This window comes from Phasianus colchicus, chromosome 5 (assembly GCF_987193195.1).
Source record: "Phasianus colchicus chromosome 5, bPhaCol1.hap1.1, whole genome shotgun sequence".
Taxonomy (NCBI): Eukaryota; Metazoa; Chordata; class Aves; order Galliformes; family Phasianidae; genus Phasianus; species Phasianus colchicus.
Genome location: NC_143440.1, coordinates 31,812,917 through 31,832,667, shown reverse-complemented (window position 1 = coordinate 31,832,667; position 19,751 = coordinate 31,812,917). Strand labels below are relative to the sequence as shown.

At 35.7% G+C, this 19,751-nt stretch overlaps 1 protein-coding gene across 2 annotated transcripts in view; it reads left to right on the top strand.

Annotated features, from left to right (window-relative positions):
* Positions 1 to 19,268, top strand: part of SPRED1 (sprouty related EVH1 domain containing 1) — a 58,147-nt gene extending 38,879 nt beyond the window's left edge. Inside the window, exons 3-6 of one of the 2 annotated variants that reach the window (XM_090141255.1) lie at positions 884 to 1,052; positions 2,303 to 2,349; positions 10,292 to 10,450; positions 14,364 to 19,268. In XM_090141255.1, the coding sequence (XP_089997381.1) occupies positions 884 to 1,052; positions 2,303 to 2,349; positions 10,292 to 10,450; positions 14,364 to 15,023 (1,035 nt within the window). In that variant the 3' untranslated portion in view covers positions 15,024 to 19,268. The remainder of the gene's footprint in view (positions 1 to 883; positions 1,053 to 2,302; positions 2,350 to 10,291; positions 10,451 to 14,363) is intronic. The other variant, XM_031593731.2, reaches the window with a different exon arrangement.
* Positions 19,269 to 19,751: the final 483 nt, after the last annotated feature.

The following is a 19,751-nucleotide window of genomic DNA, read 5'->3' as shown; positions in this document are numbered from 1 at the left end:
AAACTGCGTAACAAAATTAAAAATTAATATTCTGAAAACAGAGTAATGTAGAAATAATAAAGTGTTAACGTTTTCTTGCTCATATTTCCCTATATAGGTTTTCAGAATTTAATAGTAAAGTAGAGATACAGGTTATCTTGCTGTTTATTTGTTTATATCTAGTGATACTGGGACAGATGAATGCACATCCCGTCATCTTGAATTACTTGTCAGGAACCATTCAATGCATTGATGGTTACATTCAAAAATGATAGCAAGTAAATTAATAAATATATTAAAAATATATTTTTAAAATCAGCTAACTTAAAGTGGAGAAATGATGCACAGGGAGTGATTTTAATTAATAAACAATCTGTATGTATATCTAAAATGGCTTCAAAGGCAAATAGTTACGTATTCTTATCTGTCTTACTGAGAGGAAACTGCCTGAGAGCAGTGTAAAATTAGTTCAGCACTCAAAAAACTTTTAGAGTAATAATACAAATAAAATTCCCAGTGATACTGTAATATTGTATATTAAAAAACATTTTTCTGCTAATGTTTTTTCAAGTGTGGCGTACTTCATTTGCAGAACTTCTAGTAAGTGTGTACTGACACGTGCTTGTTGTGGGGATGAGAATCTCACAGGGAAAATGCAGTCAATACACAGTATCGTGAACCTGTACCACTGTATCAGTTACTGTGTCAGTAATTGTTAGTGAATAATTTGGCCATAATGGAAACTAATTTAAAATCGCCTACTTATAATAGGAAGAATTTTAAACAAGGGCTTTTTTCTGCTCTTTTGATGCACGTTTTCAGGTGATTCAGAAGACTACATTTTGTTCATAAGTTCTCTCTGTTAGTCACTGATATCTTTTTCCTCCTGTCTTATTTCTGGAAGGTGGTCTTGGAATGCACATTAAAGAAGGACCTAGTTTACAACAAAGTTACTCCAACTTTTTACCACTGGAAGATTGATGACAAAAAGTTTGGCCTCACATTTCAGAGTCCTGCTGATGCAAGAGCATTTGACAGAGGTATTCGGAGAGCAGTGGAGGATATTTCTCAAGGTATCTATTCAGATGAAGGGGTTAAGTTTTCTTGTGTGTTTAATAAGAGGTGATATGCAAAGTACTTCAATACGGTATCAGCATTTAAATATGAGGATTGGTCAATGCCAATTTCAGATTGTAACAGTTTCAAAATAGGTGTTTTGAAAGTGCTGTTCATTCAAGCGTCTTTTTTGTTTCACCAACACTAATAAGGTAATTCCCTAAATCAAAAGCATTGCCTTTTTTTCGTTTGTTTGTTTAAAGAGATATTGGAATAAGCCAGAGTTATGGTTTCTTGCTTACGTCTGTCTTCTCAGAAGCTCATTATAGCTTCTGTCTTCTTAAACTCTGAACTTCAATGTTTTAAGAAATTGTGTGATAATAACTTCAGTCCATGCTCTAACTTGTCAGCTGTTAGTAAACAGAGTAGTATGGCGGACAGATTTAGGGACTTCAGAAGAATTTTTTGTAACAGTAATATACCTAATTGGTTCCAGAGATTCACTGATCTCATGGAAACTAGTGAACAAACTGAAGCTCATAAAGCCTCAGTGTTGAAATTGAAAATATGATGAATGTATTACTAGATGGAAGGAGGAGGTAAGGGGAGAAAATAAATTTCCATTGAGTGGGAAGAATGTCTCTTTAAGGTTTGTGGGGATGTTTTTGTTTGTTTTTTTGTTCTTGTTTTTTAAGAAATAAAGTAACTCAAAGGGAGAAAAATAAACAAATATGTGCTTAGCTGCAAATTTAGTTTTTTTAATGTATGTTATCATATTAGCAAAGAGAGAAAAATGTTTCTGAAGGAAAATTCTTTTTGTCATACTAGAGTGACTTCTGAACTGAGTTGATTCTTGAAAGAGAAATAATAGGGACGTTACTCATTTTTTCTCTTACTGTCTCACAGTTCCAGTTTCTGCTGCTTTATAACAGAACATAGCATAACATGCATTCATGCTAACCAAGTATAATCTGCCCTTAATTTTCAAAGTGTTATGCTAGCAAGAATGCATTCCCTTCATTCTAATTTACAGTGAATGATGTCAGCAAGATAAGAGTGTGGTGAAGTACATTTAGTAATAAAATCACATAAGTAATGAATGATATGTAATAAAATCAACTTGAAATACTGTGATCTACTGCTTAAAAAAGTGTACAAGTCTACTTCCCACAGCTGGGTTATTGAAGGATGATGTGAACTACTGGAAGCAATAAACAGTGAATTAAAAAAGATTCTTTTTTAACAATTTTTTAAAACTTTTTTGTAGGCTATCCACCCTCTCAAAATGATGTTGAAGTGGCAGAAGACTTTCAAGTGAGTATTTTAATTTTTATATAAACTATGTGGTTACTTATAGAAGAAAATGTTTGAACAACTTCTTTCATTAGTGAGAATAAACAAAATAAGTGCAACAAGAAAACTAAATTGAATGTTATAAAATAAATTCCACAACAGTTATCTGGAAGACTTAAGTTATTATCTGTCTTAAACTAAGTAAAGAGTATTTAATCGATAGAATGGTTTAACCACTCTAAGTTAAAAATATCACTTCTAGGTTATATGACCTATTTGAAATTGTGGGAGAATTACTTTTATTCAAAAGAATATTTTTAGGGCTTGAGATCTTTTTGTTTTACATGCACGTTCTACTTTTTTTCTAGATTTTACTTTGCAGCGATACATACTTCCAACACTGAAAGGCTAGAAGGATTCAGATATAGTGGTAAAAAAATATTGTCCAAACAAAAGCAAAAATTCAGATAATTAGAAAATAAATCACACTTAAGATAAAGCATTCACTTGTTGAGTGTCAAATTTTTATTGGTCCTTGTTGGCACCATTCAATTTCTATAGATCATAACAACATGAGAGGTAACCTGCCCTGAGTTATGTTTCAGCATACTTCAGACAAATGTTATTTGTCAAATACTGTAGCACTGCCTTGTAACATGCAAGAATCTGTGCAGTTAAAAAGCTAGTAGTAAGAACAGATAGAGTACATATATGCAATAAATAAATTTAATACAACTGGGAAAAAAAACACTAGTGTCTATTAGTGCTTGTCATCTTTTTTGTTTACAACTGGAGGGAAAGCGGTGTCTTAATTCACACACACATTCACTTTTCACCATTCACCAGTGCAGATATTTAACGTGAAGCTGTTAGACAAACAAGTTGACTCAGGGATCTTTGCAACTATTCAGAAAACTGTTAGTATAAAAGTTTTCTTGAGGATGGAGTTTTGCCATTTATGCAACAGTAAATTCTTTGTTAGTATGTATAGGTGTATAGGTGTACTCTGTAACAAAAAATCAAGAAAGTTAGTAGCCTATTTTACAGAATCAAATTAGGGTATGAGGAAGAGTCAAGTGTTGTGAAGGGATGCTGCAATGCAGTGGTAATGCAGAAGTGTATCTTGGTTTCCTAATAGTGGAAGAAAGAAATTTGTCTAAGAGTTGGTCTCTCAACCACCTGTTGTTGCTCTTTATTTGCAGTGCTTTATCTTACAGTATTTAAAATTGCTTTAAAGTTGGATGTTTTGGATTTAAAATAAAAATGAAGTCTTTATATAATAGAGGAGATGTGGGCCAAAGCTAATGCAATCCTTAATGAGCTTTAAAAGACTTATTTAAATATGCTTTATTGCAAAGATTAATAATTGAGCAATTTCTGCAGGCCTAATGAGATTAGAGGAAACTAATTACTTCTTGATTATGGTGCCTAGCTGTTACACTTCTATATAAGGATGTCAAAATTGAAGCAAATGTCTTCAATTCTATGTATTTGCAAAGTTTGTTTTCGAGAAAGTGAGGAAAAGAAGTAAATATGCATAATCTATTATGTGTATTACAGATACAGTCCTTTTTCGATACAAACTGCTGGCAAAATTCTCTCTTTACATTCTGCCCAGGAAAATTACTTTATGAATTTCCTATAGCACACATTGCCTAATTATAGATTCATGCTCTGGATAAATAAGATTTATCTGTTTTCTAGAGGCGAGAAAGCTACCAAATTTCTCTTAACATATCTCTGCATACCAAGGTGAAATAAATTTTAGTAGAATTATTTTCCTACTAGAATACTGAAAGGAGGTGGAGGAAATGCAGGGAATGGTGAACTCACCCTGATGTAGCTATGCTTCATTTAAATAAAATTTATATATCAATAACTAATTCATAATTACAGCTTTATGAATGTCAGTGTAGAAGTGGTGGGTTTTTTTAGAAACAACGGATACAGTCATCAAGAACAAAATCCTAGAAATAGCCAAATAGTGATCATTCTCATCAGTGATTAACTCCTTTTCTCATCCTGTTTTTGTTTTTTTGTTTGTTTGGGGTTTTTTTGTTGTTGCTGTTGTTGTTTGGGGGGGGGGGTTGTTGTTGTTTTTTTTTTAATTTAAAAGACTGATAAGACCATTTGATTGAATGTATCATGGATGTGAGGGGTCATGCTGGCTTGTCTCACTTCCCCATGTATGCGCACACACATACAGTTTGAAGGGCTAATGATTTATTTTTTCCTGTTTTATTAAATGAGCTGTTCTCCCAAGTATCTAATAGTATTTTCTGTGATGTCCTATTAAAATTTTTGAGTTACATTTATGCAAGGCCTTTTTACAGTATGGGCAGAATTTTAAAGAAGAGGTTGACACTTGCTTATAAACATCCCAGCTGCCCTTATATCCACTAAGTTTCATCAGAACAAACTTCCAAACACTGGATTCATCTCCTCTATTTGATTAAAAATATTTAATAGTCATAATGCACATTTAGTACTCCATAAAGCAGAGTGTCAAAAAGGTTATTACTTGTTAGCAAACTTATTTCTGTCTGCATTCTGTAGTAACTACCAGATATGTTGATATTCTTCAGCATTGTTTCTTTCTTCATTAGTTAGAATGGAAAATAAAGTCCCTAGGATGTCATCAAGATAATTTGAAAACTTCAGTTTTAATAGGTCCTTCTAAATTACACCATCTGCTATCAAAGTGTTTTGCGTTGGCTGTTCTAGTCATCTTCTAATCATCTAAGAATCCTATACTTCGTGTGTACACTTGACACAGAAACATAGTATAAACTGCATACTGAATTTCTTTAACAGTGAGTCTAGCTTTTTTTATTATTTTTTTAAGCCAAGATGATTAGTGGTGAACAAAGCAAAACAGGTTCCATTAATTGTTTTACTGCCTGGTTATAATCCACACTAAAGGAAGCAAATAAAATGATCAAAATAAGATCAAAACTCATAGCTTTCTGATTTAGTCAGCAGTGTTGCTGATATCTCAGTGCCTACCTGTAATGAATATTGACAGTTTTATGGATGTAGCAGGTGGAAACATAGGCTGTCCAAAATTTGTACATGCAGTTCTTAATTTTTTATTGGAAAACTGAACTCCTGTCTTGTTAGGAATTCCTATCTAGGCTAGCATTTTGCTTTTGAGTCTCTAGATACTTTTTAAAAGTACTTTAAATAAAATCTTACAGAGAAGGTAACCTTTTCAATGACAAACAAATCTGTCATTGAAGAAGACATACTTTCATAGTAGCTTCCGAGATGCTCAGTTGACAAAGAACATTGAAAGCTTAGTATCAAAATACTGTCATTTAAAGGTATTGATACTTGCTCTTGAAGGTTGCTTAAATGATTAAAATTACTATTAGTTACTTAATGAGCATATGCAAACTGTTCACATCATCAAAAAACCCCCAGTGTTAGCAGATTAATTTGAAATAGAAACACATATATGAGGTAATGTAGAGTTTTCTGATTTCCTGTAGTGTTTGTAAATAAATCCTCTGAATGTATATGTATTTGGATGAAAATATATACTGAGAATTTGTCCTGGTAGGAGGTTTGAATTTTTTTGGTATAAATCCAGCTATTTTGAATGCTGTAGACAAGCAGCTTGTTTAAGTCAGTTTGCTTGTTTGTACAGAGATTGGCTCAGATTCTTGTTCTCTCCAAGTACAAACTTTTTGCTCTAAAACTGATTGGGCTTAACAGCAACAAAAAGAAAGCAATCGTTGGGATCTTTTTTTTTTCCTTAGGAATAAATCTAAATGTGATCTATCGTTCATACCTTTAGAAATACTTTTGTAGAGGTTTTGGAATTTAAAATGCGTAAGTCTTTTGAGAACTGAAAAATACAGCAGATTGAGTCTGTTTGTCAGTTTTTGTTGAGCCAGACATTGATGTTATTTAGAGGCTATCAAAGCACTTCTGCTTGCAAGTTTCTTAATGCTTGATGCAGAAAAAAGCTGAAATCAAATAAAGTAAGGTGGGATCTTATTGGGTTTCTTTGGTTGTTTTGTTTTGTTTGTTGTTATTGTTTGTTTAAGTTGGCTTTCAGAAATAGATATGAAGGGGAGAAGGCCTGAAACTTATAAACACAGTTTAAGGGATTTTGTTGCAAGGACAACATAGATGCTTGACATGTCTCATCATAAATACACTGTTTAGTGAGCATTCAGTGTATTTTGTCTGGAGACAAAGGTTTGAACAAGCTTCCTTTTACAAAAGTAATTTGGCATTGTAAGTTGTAGAGTAATGTGGAATGATTTATACTTGATGCTGTTGTCTGTATAGAGAAAAACATGTGACATGACTAAGCACTGAAGATTAGCAATATTCAGTGTATATTATTTAACTGCATGGAAGTAAATGTAGTATCAATTTATCATTAAAGTAAAATCTAGTAATAAATGAGCTAATTTTATTTATGTTTATTAGGCCTTCGTGGTGTAGTATTTAAAAAAGACAATTTTTTTTCTTGCCAATATCCATGACCACTTATTTACACCTCCATCCCTCTCTTACTTCCTCAGAGTTACTCTTGGTGTCTTAATTTATTCATTTCTTTGTTGGAATTCCTAATAATCTCTGCTATGCTTTATATAATCTAGTAGAACATCCTTGCAAGAAATACGTCAAATGCCTTATTTTTTACTTCAAACTGAGACTAATCTACGTAATATTTCAGTTCATGTCAGAAGTATATACCTGGTTGTAGTAGAATTTCTTGCCAACTCTGGAAGTATTTGCTCCATCAGTCATACGAGTAGCTAAAGGAGAAGGAAGTTATTTGAGTGGTTTTGAAACCCGTATCATTTATTCACAATTAAGAATTACAGACAAAAATGTAAACTCCTTTGCAGTGGTTACCATCAAACAGCAGATTTTCAGGCCTCGTGGGAAGTAAATACAAGAGCTGGGATGCAGCGGAAGTGTGGTCTCTCAGACATCCTTCTGTGTAATCATTAAACTTAGAGCAGAACATTTTTAACAGTGTTTGCAGAACAATGTTGAATTCTCTCCCGGACTTAACTCTGGCAAACTGGGAGAAGTAAGGAGAGAAAACTTGGAGAAGAAGAAAAGCTCAGTCTGGTTTTCATTTTCTCTACAGCTGTCATCTGGCTTTGAATTCTGCTGGAGAGCTACAGCTGGAGTCATTTTATTGCTTTTCCCAGCATCCTTCTGCCTGCGCGCACAGCAATGTTTTAGTAGTCTTGGAAAAAAAATTCAGAGTATCTCTTAGCAACCATAGGACAGTAATTATTATACCAGCAGCTGGGAGCAAACCAGATTTCCGTTATGCATTAAAAACTGGCGTAGGTTACTCTATAGATGATACTGAATAACCTATGCCATTGCTGTACTTTGCAGGCGGTGGTTAAAGGATATTGAATGTGGGCGATGTAATTGCTTTGGGCAGTAGAAGAAGGGAACGCGTGCATCTGTGTTTGTGTGTAATATTTAATATACCAAACTTAGTTCTTCTGGAAAAGTTAACATTTGTGTTTTACTTGAATACATTTTCAGTACAATAGTGGTTTTGTTTCTAGGACTTCTCCCTTCAGGTCATCAGTGTTTCCATTGCAGATAGGGGTTTCAGGTGTTTATAACCTTGTCATAAAATGTTACATTGGAGCAGGATGCATCTGTCCAAAGCAGCCCTTTTTGATACCAGTAAATGTGCTTCAGCTGTATTTAAACTACCACCTTGGTTATAAATGCAATGGGTATTTATCTGTCATTTCATTAGTTTTGCATGATGAGTAATTATAGGCTGATGGTGATCAATAACCTACTTACTCACTTTCCATCTTTGTTGAGACTCAAAAGTTAGGCCATACCACTTACTTCCAGTGTCTGGGTTGGTAGGCTGAGTGCTGGTCTTTCTCAACAGTTGTCTTGCAACTTCTTAGAGTTCCTACCATAAAAGTTCAAATACCTTTATCTCCTGCCACCCCGCATTTGTCCTTGAAGTAGGTTGGGATGCTGGAATTTAGCAAAAGCTTTTCAATGTACTTGCTGCATACAGGGCACAAAAGCTTGCTTTAAGATTAAGATTTAAAGTATTTCATACATCACTAACTGGCACTGTTAACACTCTCATAAATGATTGGTGACTGCATGTTTTATAGGGAGAGTATGTGTCACCTGTAGGAGCAGAAAGCAATACAGGGTGTTCCAAAGCAGACCCAGGACTGGCATGTGTACAGGTATCTCTTTTCTTGGAAAGGATGGAGTAGCAATTCTTGCATCTCCCACTCTATACCACATAAATTGATGGTACCTGTGGGGGTTCTCAACTCATTTTCAGGTTAGGTGGTGGTTTGTAATGCACCTTCAAGAGTATGTCCTGCTGGCAAGGTATTTGATACTACACTAATACTTGATGTTCTTTTGCTCTTAAAATAAATATACATCTTTGAAATCTAACACTTGTTAGTCATTTTAACATTGTTTTCTACTCCATTCCCAGCAGTATTTGATGAGAAAATAGAAGGCCGATGGCTTAGTAATGTTGGTTAGTGGTGTTCAAGGACCATACAAGTGCTTCTTTTTGGAGCTTTGCCTGTCTTCAGTATTTTTTAGCTGAACTTTAACCTTATTGAACTCCCATCTTTCCTTTCATGGAGAATATTTCACTAGTATTAATTAAAAGTTGATAATGAATTGACTACTTAATTTAAATGTTTTTCCACTCAGAGACCTTCTGAGTGTTATGTAACTTCTTAATGGAGGTTTTCTTTCTCATAAGTATTAACAACAAAGTAGTTGCTTTGACTTAATCTGAGTATATTTTAATTTGATGCATGAAGCTTTTATGTATCTCAGGTGCTCATGAAATTCCAGAGCAAGTTTCTTAATTATTTTGATAAATGAAAGCTAACAGTTCAGTGTTAGCATTTAGCCTGCCAACATTTCAGGTACTGGAAACTACTTCCTTGGTAATTTTCTGCAGTATTTTTTTTATTGTTTGCTTCATTCATGTTTTCTTGATGCATACAAATCGTTGTAAGAAATCTTTATAGTAAAATGGAAATATTGCTGGAAGCAGGACTATGCCAGAATTTTCTCAGAGCTATCAAGTGATGACAGCTAACTTTGCAGTGTATTTCAATGCAAACAAAACATACAGCACTTTTTTTTCTTTTTTTTTTTTAGCAACTTAATGAGATTTATATCAATATGCTCCACTGTATCTCAAGCATATCCCACTCAGCTTAAATAATGGGAAGCATTTGCTTTTCTCTTCTTCTCAGAAAATTGGATCATCTTACAAGCCAATGTTCCACCCAAACATACTTCTTCTTCCTCATTCTGAGTAGCATACGTTCTGTAGATATCTCATTATACACTACCACATGGTGTCAGTTTTGTATCAAATTGCCTAGCATAACCTTAATTTTAAAAAGACAGCCATTAGCTGTTTAATGCACACTTGCTGTAATTAGATATTTTAATTGAGCCTGTATATGGTAACACTGATTTTCTCTTCCTTTCCAGCAGATCTGTTAAGCAGTCTTGCTTCTTAACTTACTAAAAATTCTGACTAGCTTTTTCCTTAATAGTCTTAATTTTTTCTTTTCTACAATCCTGTATTTGTAAATACTGGCAGCCTTGTAGGTAGTTAGGAAAAGCATTATCTTGGGGCCTGGGTTAACCCCTCCTACGCTAAAGAAGTTCCTTGTATCGGATTTGGCAGACGAGTTAAAGGCCTGTATCTTTGACTCCCCAGTTATGTATACTCTGCAGAAAATGAACTTTTCATTTCCAAAGCTGACTCATCGTCGAGAAATGTATTTATACCTACTTACAAATGTGTATTTTAAAATGCTTGTGTTTATATATGTCTCTAACAAATTGTGTAGAACTTTACTGCTTTTATGTATGACCTTGGTACTTGAGGAACAGTTTTTGTGTAAATGCAAAATCATTTCAAGAATGTTCTTGTTTGCTCCAGAGTACTCAAGAAAATACATCAGGTTCATTAATGAAAGATCACCTTTTCCAACATGAAACCGTAGTAACCAGTGAACCTTACAATACTTCAAACGTAAGGCCTTCAGCACTTGAGGATTTCAACACCAGGAGAGCCTGTTTTCCTAGCCAGCCTAGCCAGGTAAGACCACCAATGGAAACAGTTCTTACTTTGCTTGCTGTATTACTGGCATGGGTTGCAGCTTCTGACAAGAAAGCATTTTCATTCTGAGTCCTTGTTTGTAGTATTTTTATTATATTGTGGACTTCTGGAAATTATCATTATAAGTTTTGCAGTTGAAATATACAGCATTATTATCACAGAATCATAGAAGTAAAGCTTTGTAAAAGTACAGCGCAGCAGACTACATTAATAGGTCTTTCACTTTCTTTGAACTCTCATTTCTGTATCATAGACTTTGCAACTTTGAGCCGCTATCTAAATTGTTTAGAAAATGTAAACTGGCCATTGTCTCAATCTTGCTTACATGTGTACTGTTTTGGGTAGAAATATTTAAAGGAATTGTGAAATTGTGAAAATGGGTGCTTAGGACACATTGCACAGTGTGGCAGTTGTGAATATTTTTAGTGAAACTTTGTTCATGCTAACTGGCTGCTAAATATTCTATTTTGGTACAGAAAGGGAGGTTGTCCCTGAAAGGTAATAATCAGCTTGCAGACATTCTTAAGGGGAAAGATCAATACTGTGAGGAAGGCTTGAAGTCCTGAGCCCTAAAGAAAAATGCAGCAGCTTAAACTGACTTATGTTCTAAGAGCATATTAAACTAATACATAATTGACTAATTAAAGATTGAGTAGGTCCCATCTGATGTAAAATTGACATGAAAATGCTAGAAATCACTTCTTGTACTCTGATGTTATTGGTGATTCCACGGAAATTTAAGTAGATAAATATTCTTCAAAATATTTTTCTCACTGTCCCACTATCTGCATCCAACATACTGCACTTTTTGTGTAGTCTTGCTGTGCACATTTTAGAACATAGGTGAGTCAACAAAACTTCACATTCTGTACATGCAAACACTACTCTTACTGCTGAGCTCTATGCATGGTGGCCATGTAGCACAGCAGATTTTGAGGTAAATAACAATTTTGTTTCAATTGTGTATAAATATGTTTGAACACTTACTGTGCTCCTAAATCAAATAACAAGAACGTGCTGAAACTAAAGAGATTATTAATGGCAATTGAATTCCTTTCACATTATACTGTCACAATGTTATTTAAAAAAAATAAAAAATAAAAATAAAAAGGAAAACAAACTCCTTCACCTCCTTATCTTCTGGTGTGTGTTTAACTTAGCTTAAATGTAACTCTTTGCAATGTTACTTTTAGCTACCACTGTCTTCCTACTGTAGAGTTTCAACTGGAGCAATCAGGTGCATCTGTTCCAAGGGAGTCAGGGACGGCTGCAGTACTGAGCAAGTACCATGCCTTGCTTGCAGGTGTAACCCTTCAAGTAAGGTGCAGTACTGGGAAATTGAGCTACGTCAATAAAGATTTTCTGCCTCATTTCCAGTTGGCTAATTATGTTTGCAGTGACATTCTCTGTGGGGCTCATTTGTTGTATTATTATTCCTCACTTCCTGCTTCAGATGTTACACAGAGGTTTACCTTTTCTAAGATATTACTGTGAATATCAGAAGACTAGATGCATAATTTTCATTGCATTTAGCTGTTATTTGTGCCTAATGAAATCTGGGCTGTATACTGTTCTTCAGTTTCTATGTATGTCTTGCTTTCATATATAGGTCCCATTAAACACCCAATATGAAAGAATTCTATAAATAAAGCTTTTCCAATGTTTGTTTTCCTGTTTGCTTCTTTTTTTTTCAGTGTTTATCACTTGCTTTCTTAATGATTTTTTAGTATCAGCTACATGTTGGACTTTGAAGTATTTTTTAAGTGTTTGGCTGAGGACTTGAAAAAAGAAAATAGTTCTATGTATGTGTTGTGTTACGTTCAAACAAATAGAAAACAAAGATTGAGGAGAGGTCAGATTTTATGACTGTTGGTATCTACTGTAACAGGAAATCTGAGTGATGGGAGATAGGAGTGGAGGTTTTGATTTGGGGTTTTAACTATTGAACAGGGGGTTTTAATGTCTTAAAAGCATGCTTAGTACTCTATTTGAACAGTGAGGTAAGGATCCTTGTGCTTGTAACAAATGGAATTGTAATGATGCTTTTAGTACTTTTCCCCTTGAATTTATGCTCATAACAGTTTGAAAAAGGCAGTTATCCATAGCTAGTTACTGATGCTAAAGCAGTAGGCTGTTTCTCCTCTTTTGAACACTAGAACTCTGCAGTCTGTATTTATAAGCAAAAGGTTGAATTAACAGCTTACACTGGGGACTGGCAATGTATGGAAGAGCAGAGATGTCAGCTGAATGGGATGGAGTCTTTTTGCACAACATGTCCTCTAGACCTTGTGGATGTCCAACTGAACGACTTGGAGCCAAGACAAAAATTGTTCTCATTAGCATACTGCAGTTGAAGCTCATAGGGCAGAGCAGCTCGTATTACAGTTCTGTAATACATATCACAAAGGATTACTGAGCAGGTGATGGATATGCCAACTTCTGATTTTAATATTTTAAGAAGCTATTCCCTCCGCTTCTGCCTCCTGCCCCAGAACTGGAACATGCACATTTTGGTGTAGTAGGAGCAAAGGTGCTTGCAAAGTGAAATAGAAATGTTAACTTAAATCATCTTCTTCAGACATGCATTGTTTCGCATGGCAACAACATTAGGAATCATCAGTTTGCTCAGTACTAGTAAGGTGGTATGTACTCTCAAAGCAATGATAGATACAGAGATACCCTCAGTAATTCCTGATTCTGGGAGAATTTTTAAGACTAGTGCGTTTGGAAGTGATTTTTCTGTCTTTTCGGTGAGGTATTTTGCAGTTGACAGAAAGGAAAAAAAGCTCCAAATCTAATTTCACCTCTGTTATATTCTGTCTCTGATTATAATAGCCCTACGGCATAGGAAAATAATTGCCTGTCTGGGGCATACTGACACTTTTCCTTTATTGCTGGACTCTCTGCTGTTTTCAGAGTTCCTTCTATACATGTGCTGTATTTGTATTCTGACACTATTTGCACGTTTTCTTAAAAATCATTTCTGATTTCAGTAACATTCAATGGTGGTCTGCTGTATTACACTTGTTTTTTCTCAGTTCTGCAGTATTTCAGTTCCAGTGTTTCAAATCTGCCACCTTCAAAATTTTTTTCATTGCAAGACAGAGTAAACAAGAAGTCTGATCTGTTTCTGTGCTGTTTTGTTTTATATTTAACATGTTCTTTGTTATTTGCCCATTAAGTTAAACATTCTTGAATTATGGCCAGTTCCATTAACTTCCATTAACAGTTTGTCTACTGGCATCCTAAACTGACTGATTTCAGTAATGTACAGTCTGTTAGCTAAGGGTGAGATGCATTTAGAAGCTGCTGTTACTGAATACAAGAAATTTGTCTGATAGTACTATTGAACTTCACAAAATATTATTCTTATGCATGGCAAAATCTGGAACACAGCTTTGTGTAATCAATATTTAATACTATTGTAGCAGAACTGGAGGAAATTTGAAAACGCAGAGCAAGAGTGAGGGCTATGGAAAGCTCCTCCTAGGTAACACGAGCAACACAGCACAAGTTCATCTGGGAGTTAATCCTAGAGGTTGTCACCGATACATGAGACTGGCGAAGTGACATAACGCATCATTGATCTGTGGAATTAATTGCCATTTGTTAAATCCAAATTTTGAGCCTATTCTGAAGTACGGTGAAGTTTTATGTGGATACCAACATGTCCAGAGCCCTTGTTAGACATAAAGTGTTAGGAGGGAATATGAAACTTCATGGTGCTTGTATCATGAGGAAGTCTGTAAATGGTATCAGTAAGAGAGTGAGCTGAAAAACCTATTTACATGCAGCAAGAAAAAAAAATACCACGCTCTTAATTATTTACATTATATGTGAACATAAATTTGAGATTTAACAGTAGTAAACTAATCTCACTTTCTCATTTCAGGTCCCACTGAAGCCGATCAGACACGTTAGTTTTCAAGATGAAGATGAAATTGTTAGAATAAACCCTCGTGATATTTTGATACGTCGTTATGCAGACTACAGGCATCCTGACATGTGGAAAAACGACCTGGAGAGGGATGACGCAGACTCAAATATACCATTTTCTAAATCAGACAGTAAAAAATCTGACTATTTATACCCGTGTGGGGATGGAACTAAGTTGAATTCCCTGAAAGACTCAAAGAGTTCTGTGGTATTTAAAACTCAGCCCTCCTCATCAAAATTTAAAAACTCCAAAAGAAGAAAAGAGGATGGTGAGCGTTCCCGCTGTATATACTGCCAGGAAAGGTTTAATCATGAAGATAACGGCAGAGGAAAATGTCAGGATGCTCCAGATCCTATTAAAAGATGTATCTACCAAGTTAGTTGCATGCTTTGCGCAGAGAGCATGCTGTATCACTGCATGTCAGACTCGGAAGGAGACTTTTCTGATCCTTGCTCGTGTGACACTAGCGATGACAAGTTCTGCTTACGCTGGTTAGCACTGGTAGCGCTGTCGTTCATAGCTCCATGTATGTGCTGCTACCTCCCCTTGAGAGCATGCCATCACTGCGGTGAGGCGTGTGGGTGCTGTGGAGGGAAGCATAAAGCTGCAGGATGAATCAGTCTTGTGCCAAACAGAGCTGAAAATCTTTGTTTCCAGGAAGCATCTAACTTGGATTTGTGGAAGCTTTTTGGCGAGCCGAAGGGAATCTTCTTTCACGTAAGAGATGCTCGATGTGGAAGAAGCAACAGGACTTGTCAGACCTTGGCATTTTACAAGTGCTAGCCACGCCTAACTGTTTCCTTTGAGCACGTGGCGTTTGTTGCGAGTTGTGAAGGAGATTTTGCAAAGGAAAGCCTGTTCTTATTATTGGCTATAAAATGAGTATATAAACTATGATTATACTAAAAGGGATTAACTTTTGCCACTTTGTACATTCATGGTTTAGGTGAGGGGGCTCTTTTAAAAGGATTAAAACTTACCTGAGGGGAAATTTTAACTAAAAGTGCACTAGTGACAGTTGATTTAAGATTAAGAAAAGTTAATACTCGGCAAATGAGAAATGAAACTGATTTTAAGTGCAACTAAATCACTTATTAATAGTTTTTTGGAAGCGACTTTATGTATAAATAACAAATGTTTATATTTAACTAAATGTGTAAGGTACGAATTATTACATGTTAAACTTCCCTTCCCTCTGGTCTAGTAGGTATGGACCATATCTACTGTCACATTCCATTGTAGTACTTTAAATATTTAATTAGTTAATTTAGTTGCATTTTTATTCCAGATGGACAAATTGATATTTTCAGTCCTGTTTCCCTTCAGCTACAGTTTGTGTTGAGTTGTATCCATACGTTCTGATAATCTAAAAACTTTTAAAATATTAATTATTCTAGTCTTGAGTGACCAATATTTTTTTGTTAAGCACAGATGTAATTGTCTAAAATGTTCTTGTTAGAACATAACATTTATTTTTATATATAAATGACTTTGATTTCAACATAATAGCAAAAAGGAAGCTGTTTCTGTTGCTCAACCAGCAAGTTGTTTTCTTTTGGGGCATCCTCCAAAAAATACTTTATTGCGTATACAGATGTTCATTAAGCAAAAGGTACATTAAGGCAGTTGTAACGAGTTGTCATCAGTGTTCTTGTTTATCTTTCTGTTAAACTAGGATCCTGTTCAACTGTTTATCGAGTACTATGATTAAAACAAAAGATTAATAACAAAAGTGAAATTGTTTTCATTATTTTGAATTGCAAAATAATTTTCCTACTTCAACATGCAAGAACAAAACCACTGGTTTTGAACAATGGAAAGGCAGCAGAAGACTTGAGAAATAAGCCCAGGCAAAATTGGAAGTGAATTTAATGAAGTGAATTTGGAGGGAGGCTGGGGAGTGGGATGGGGGAGTGCGTGTATGCACACATGGTGCTGTGCATATTTGTTGCGGCTTTGTATTCACTAAGAGTTTAATTTTCAGAAAAGAATTAACTGGTTAACCATTAGAGAATTTTTTAAAACATATTTTGCTCTGCCGTGAAGTAAGAAGCATTTGCTTCTCATTAAAAACATGTAAAACAATAATCATTCAGTAGGGTAGGTGCCAATTTGCTGCTGCAGCTGGAGTGAGACAGACGGACTGTCCTCAGAGTATCCTGTGTTAAACAAAAGTAGTTGAGTTGAAAAGATGCACGTTAACTTTTCTCTCCCTATGCATTTTTCACTATCGTATGTGTAGGTCAGTGCCCTTAGTTTTCTTTTGTAGCCCAGGATTAAAGGAAGCAAACATATCACATCATCTGTCTGTAAAATACTTTTTAAAAGGAAACATTTATATTTATATTATGGCTTGAATTGACCACATTGTGTACATAGCTCATCTCAAAGTATTATTTCACATTGAAAAGAAGAAACATTATTGGTAACTGTAGAAGCTATGAAAGAGCTTCCAGTTTTTAATGAGTTGATCAGATGAATTAAGTCCACGAATATGATGCTGTAGCAGCAGTCTTGCTTTTTACTGTTAATGCATTTGCTGCTGTTCTGATTGATTGTCATGCTTCACACGTTTTCAGCTGAACTTGGTTTCCTGGAATAGACTGTTAACCTTAAAAAAAAAAAAAAAAAGTAATGCCTGTCTTGTGAATGGGATACATTTTGTATTTTCCAGTGCTAGGTTCCTAACTCAAGGCGAAGAGAGGTGTGAATGACTTAAGAACAGAATTTGTTGGCTGTATAGGTAAATACTGTAGAATCCTACTCTGTATATACTGCAGAAGGAAATGAATTCAACAGTTTCCTCTGAGCACTAGTACTGTATTTTATATGAAGCATATATGCTTTAATATTTTTACTGAATGTGTGCATTAATATTTTCATTTTGCATTTAACTGCTTTGCTAAAATATTTTTGTCATTTTGCCTTCCCCTTTAAAGACTTGTTCCATCTGAAAAAATGTTGGTGACATTTCAATGTTCACTTTCTTTCTTGTGATGGAACTTGCAGCCTGCATGCCCGTTCTGAGATTAGCAAAGAGAAGTGCAGAAGTACAGTTACGTAAGGGTTGCTTTTTATTAGGATGCACGCATACTTTTTTCAATCCTGGTGCTGGGGATCCTATTCTCGCTTGCAGCTATGAGTAACAAAAGGTAGACTCAGATCAAACCCTTTCCAAAATGGGCTCCTAAGTCTGTGCATCTTTTGTTTTTGACAGTAAGTAAAATCTGTTCTCTTCTGAGCTGTTTTCTTCAGCGTTTGGGAAAAGAGAAATTCCTTCCCCAGCCCTGACCCCCCTCTCCCTGGGCATCAGAGCTGGAGCTTGCCAGGCATGCGGCAGCGGAGCTTTGTGTTGCTTGGAGGGGAGACCCGAGCCTTGGGAAACCGTCGGTGCATACTAAGTCCCTCGCTCACTGAGAGCCTCAGTTACCGTGAAAATTAAACGTTTCCTATTGAAAGGAAGTGGGGGAAGCCGATTGACAGCGGCGCTCGTACGCCATCTGCTGGGGGGAGAGCGCTCGGGCTTCATTCACACGCAGCTCCGGCCTCGCCGTCACGTAACGCGCTTTGGTGCGGCGTTACGGCTGCGGAAAGAGCTTGTGGGTGCCAATGTACGCAATGGAAGTATGACATCGTGCAGGGATTCTTCGTCTCATCGTGCCTCTTAAATTTTAGTGTTAATTGAAAATTATTAAAATGCTTTAGTCGTACGTTCTGTTAGACTGTCATAGTTACTTTGTTGCATGGAAGTATAAAAATGAGGATTGGAACAACTTCTTCAGGTGGTGTCGTTAGGTGTGAGAGATTCCTATGTGAAGGCACATAGGTATTCCTGCAGAAGAAATCTGGCTTTTTGGCTTGTGGCACGAATGGAGCCCGAATACACACAGGTGTGCCTGCGCACCTCCTCGAGCACTGCAGTGGTGCAAGATTAAAGCAATATTCTGAAAATCTACAATTACTATGGTAACTGCTTAGAGTAAATAGCAGCAAAGGATGGCACAAACTTCAGCTGCCTTCCCAGAGCTTATGTAAGGGATGCTGTGAGCAAGCTTAACCCAGCTCCTCTAGGAAAATGAAGTCTTCAGAAGAACGTCTTAATTTTGCGTGTTGGGATACCACATTCCCTTTTCAGTTCTCTTCAGAACATTCTGTTCATGTGCACCTGGAGGATAATGCTCAACTCTTGACTAAATCATGCACAGGTTCATATTAGACTTTAAATGTTTTTAGAGTGTATGACACAGTATACAACCAGCACAGTGATACATTTATCTCAACAGAGTGAAGATCAGGGTCAGGGCTGGCAGCAAAATACTGGTTTTTAAAAGGTGCTTTGAGATACTCTCAGAGTAGCAGTGGGTGGATAAAACTTCCCTTTCCTTTGGTGCACTGACAAATACGAGGAAGGGTGGGCTTGAGGAGCAAGGCAGTGTTTGGTTTCTTTTTGTTTGTTTGTTTTCCTGAAATGTTCTCTTTCTTGATTGCAAAATTCATGGTTAGCTGAAGAAATTGAAGCATTTGTTGAAGGAGCAGCCTTCATCTTTGAGGCTCTGATATGATCTGTACAGAATTTTCTCCTTTTGCTTGGTGCTGTTTGCTTTCCACCCTTACGACCTCAAAGTGCCTCACATGTATATTGTCTCCATTAAACCTCAACTGCTATTTCTGCTAAGTGGTGTATCATTGCATTAACTCATCCTATAGGTTTTTCCTTTTATGTCAATGAATACAGCTTGTTACTTTGAGTATATAATGTAAATATGCCCTTAAATTTGTAACAGATTTGTTACATCATATCCTTGTAAGCTGACATGGCAAATAACACCTTAAAAATTGTTTATATGTTTTTTTTTGGTTTTTTTTTTTTTTCCTGTAATTACCTGATTAAAAGTGTCTTGAAATGAAACAGCTGACACGTTGTTCCATTCTGTGTGGGGATTATTCAGAATAGTGCCTCTGAAGTCAAGTGTTACAGCACAGAAAGAATAAAAAGATGTAAATCCAGGTAACATTTGGTCACAGTGTTCTGTGCATTGATTAAGCAAAATATTGATCAAATCATTTTTTGATATTTAAAATTGGTCAAAACTAAGCATTGCATTGCCATAAAGGTCCCACAGTTCACTGTGAGATCTATTCTGAAGAGTTGCTATACCACTGTAAATAAAAAATGTCCTTGCTTTTAATCAACAGCAGCACTTGTTCTTGCCATCATACCATGCAGGTCAAGATTCCTTTATGTAATACAAATTCTCTTTATTCAGGATTCCAGCACCCCTACCACAAAAATTTGCATGTTTAAATGTAATTTTAAGTTAAAATAATAAAAATATATGCAAG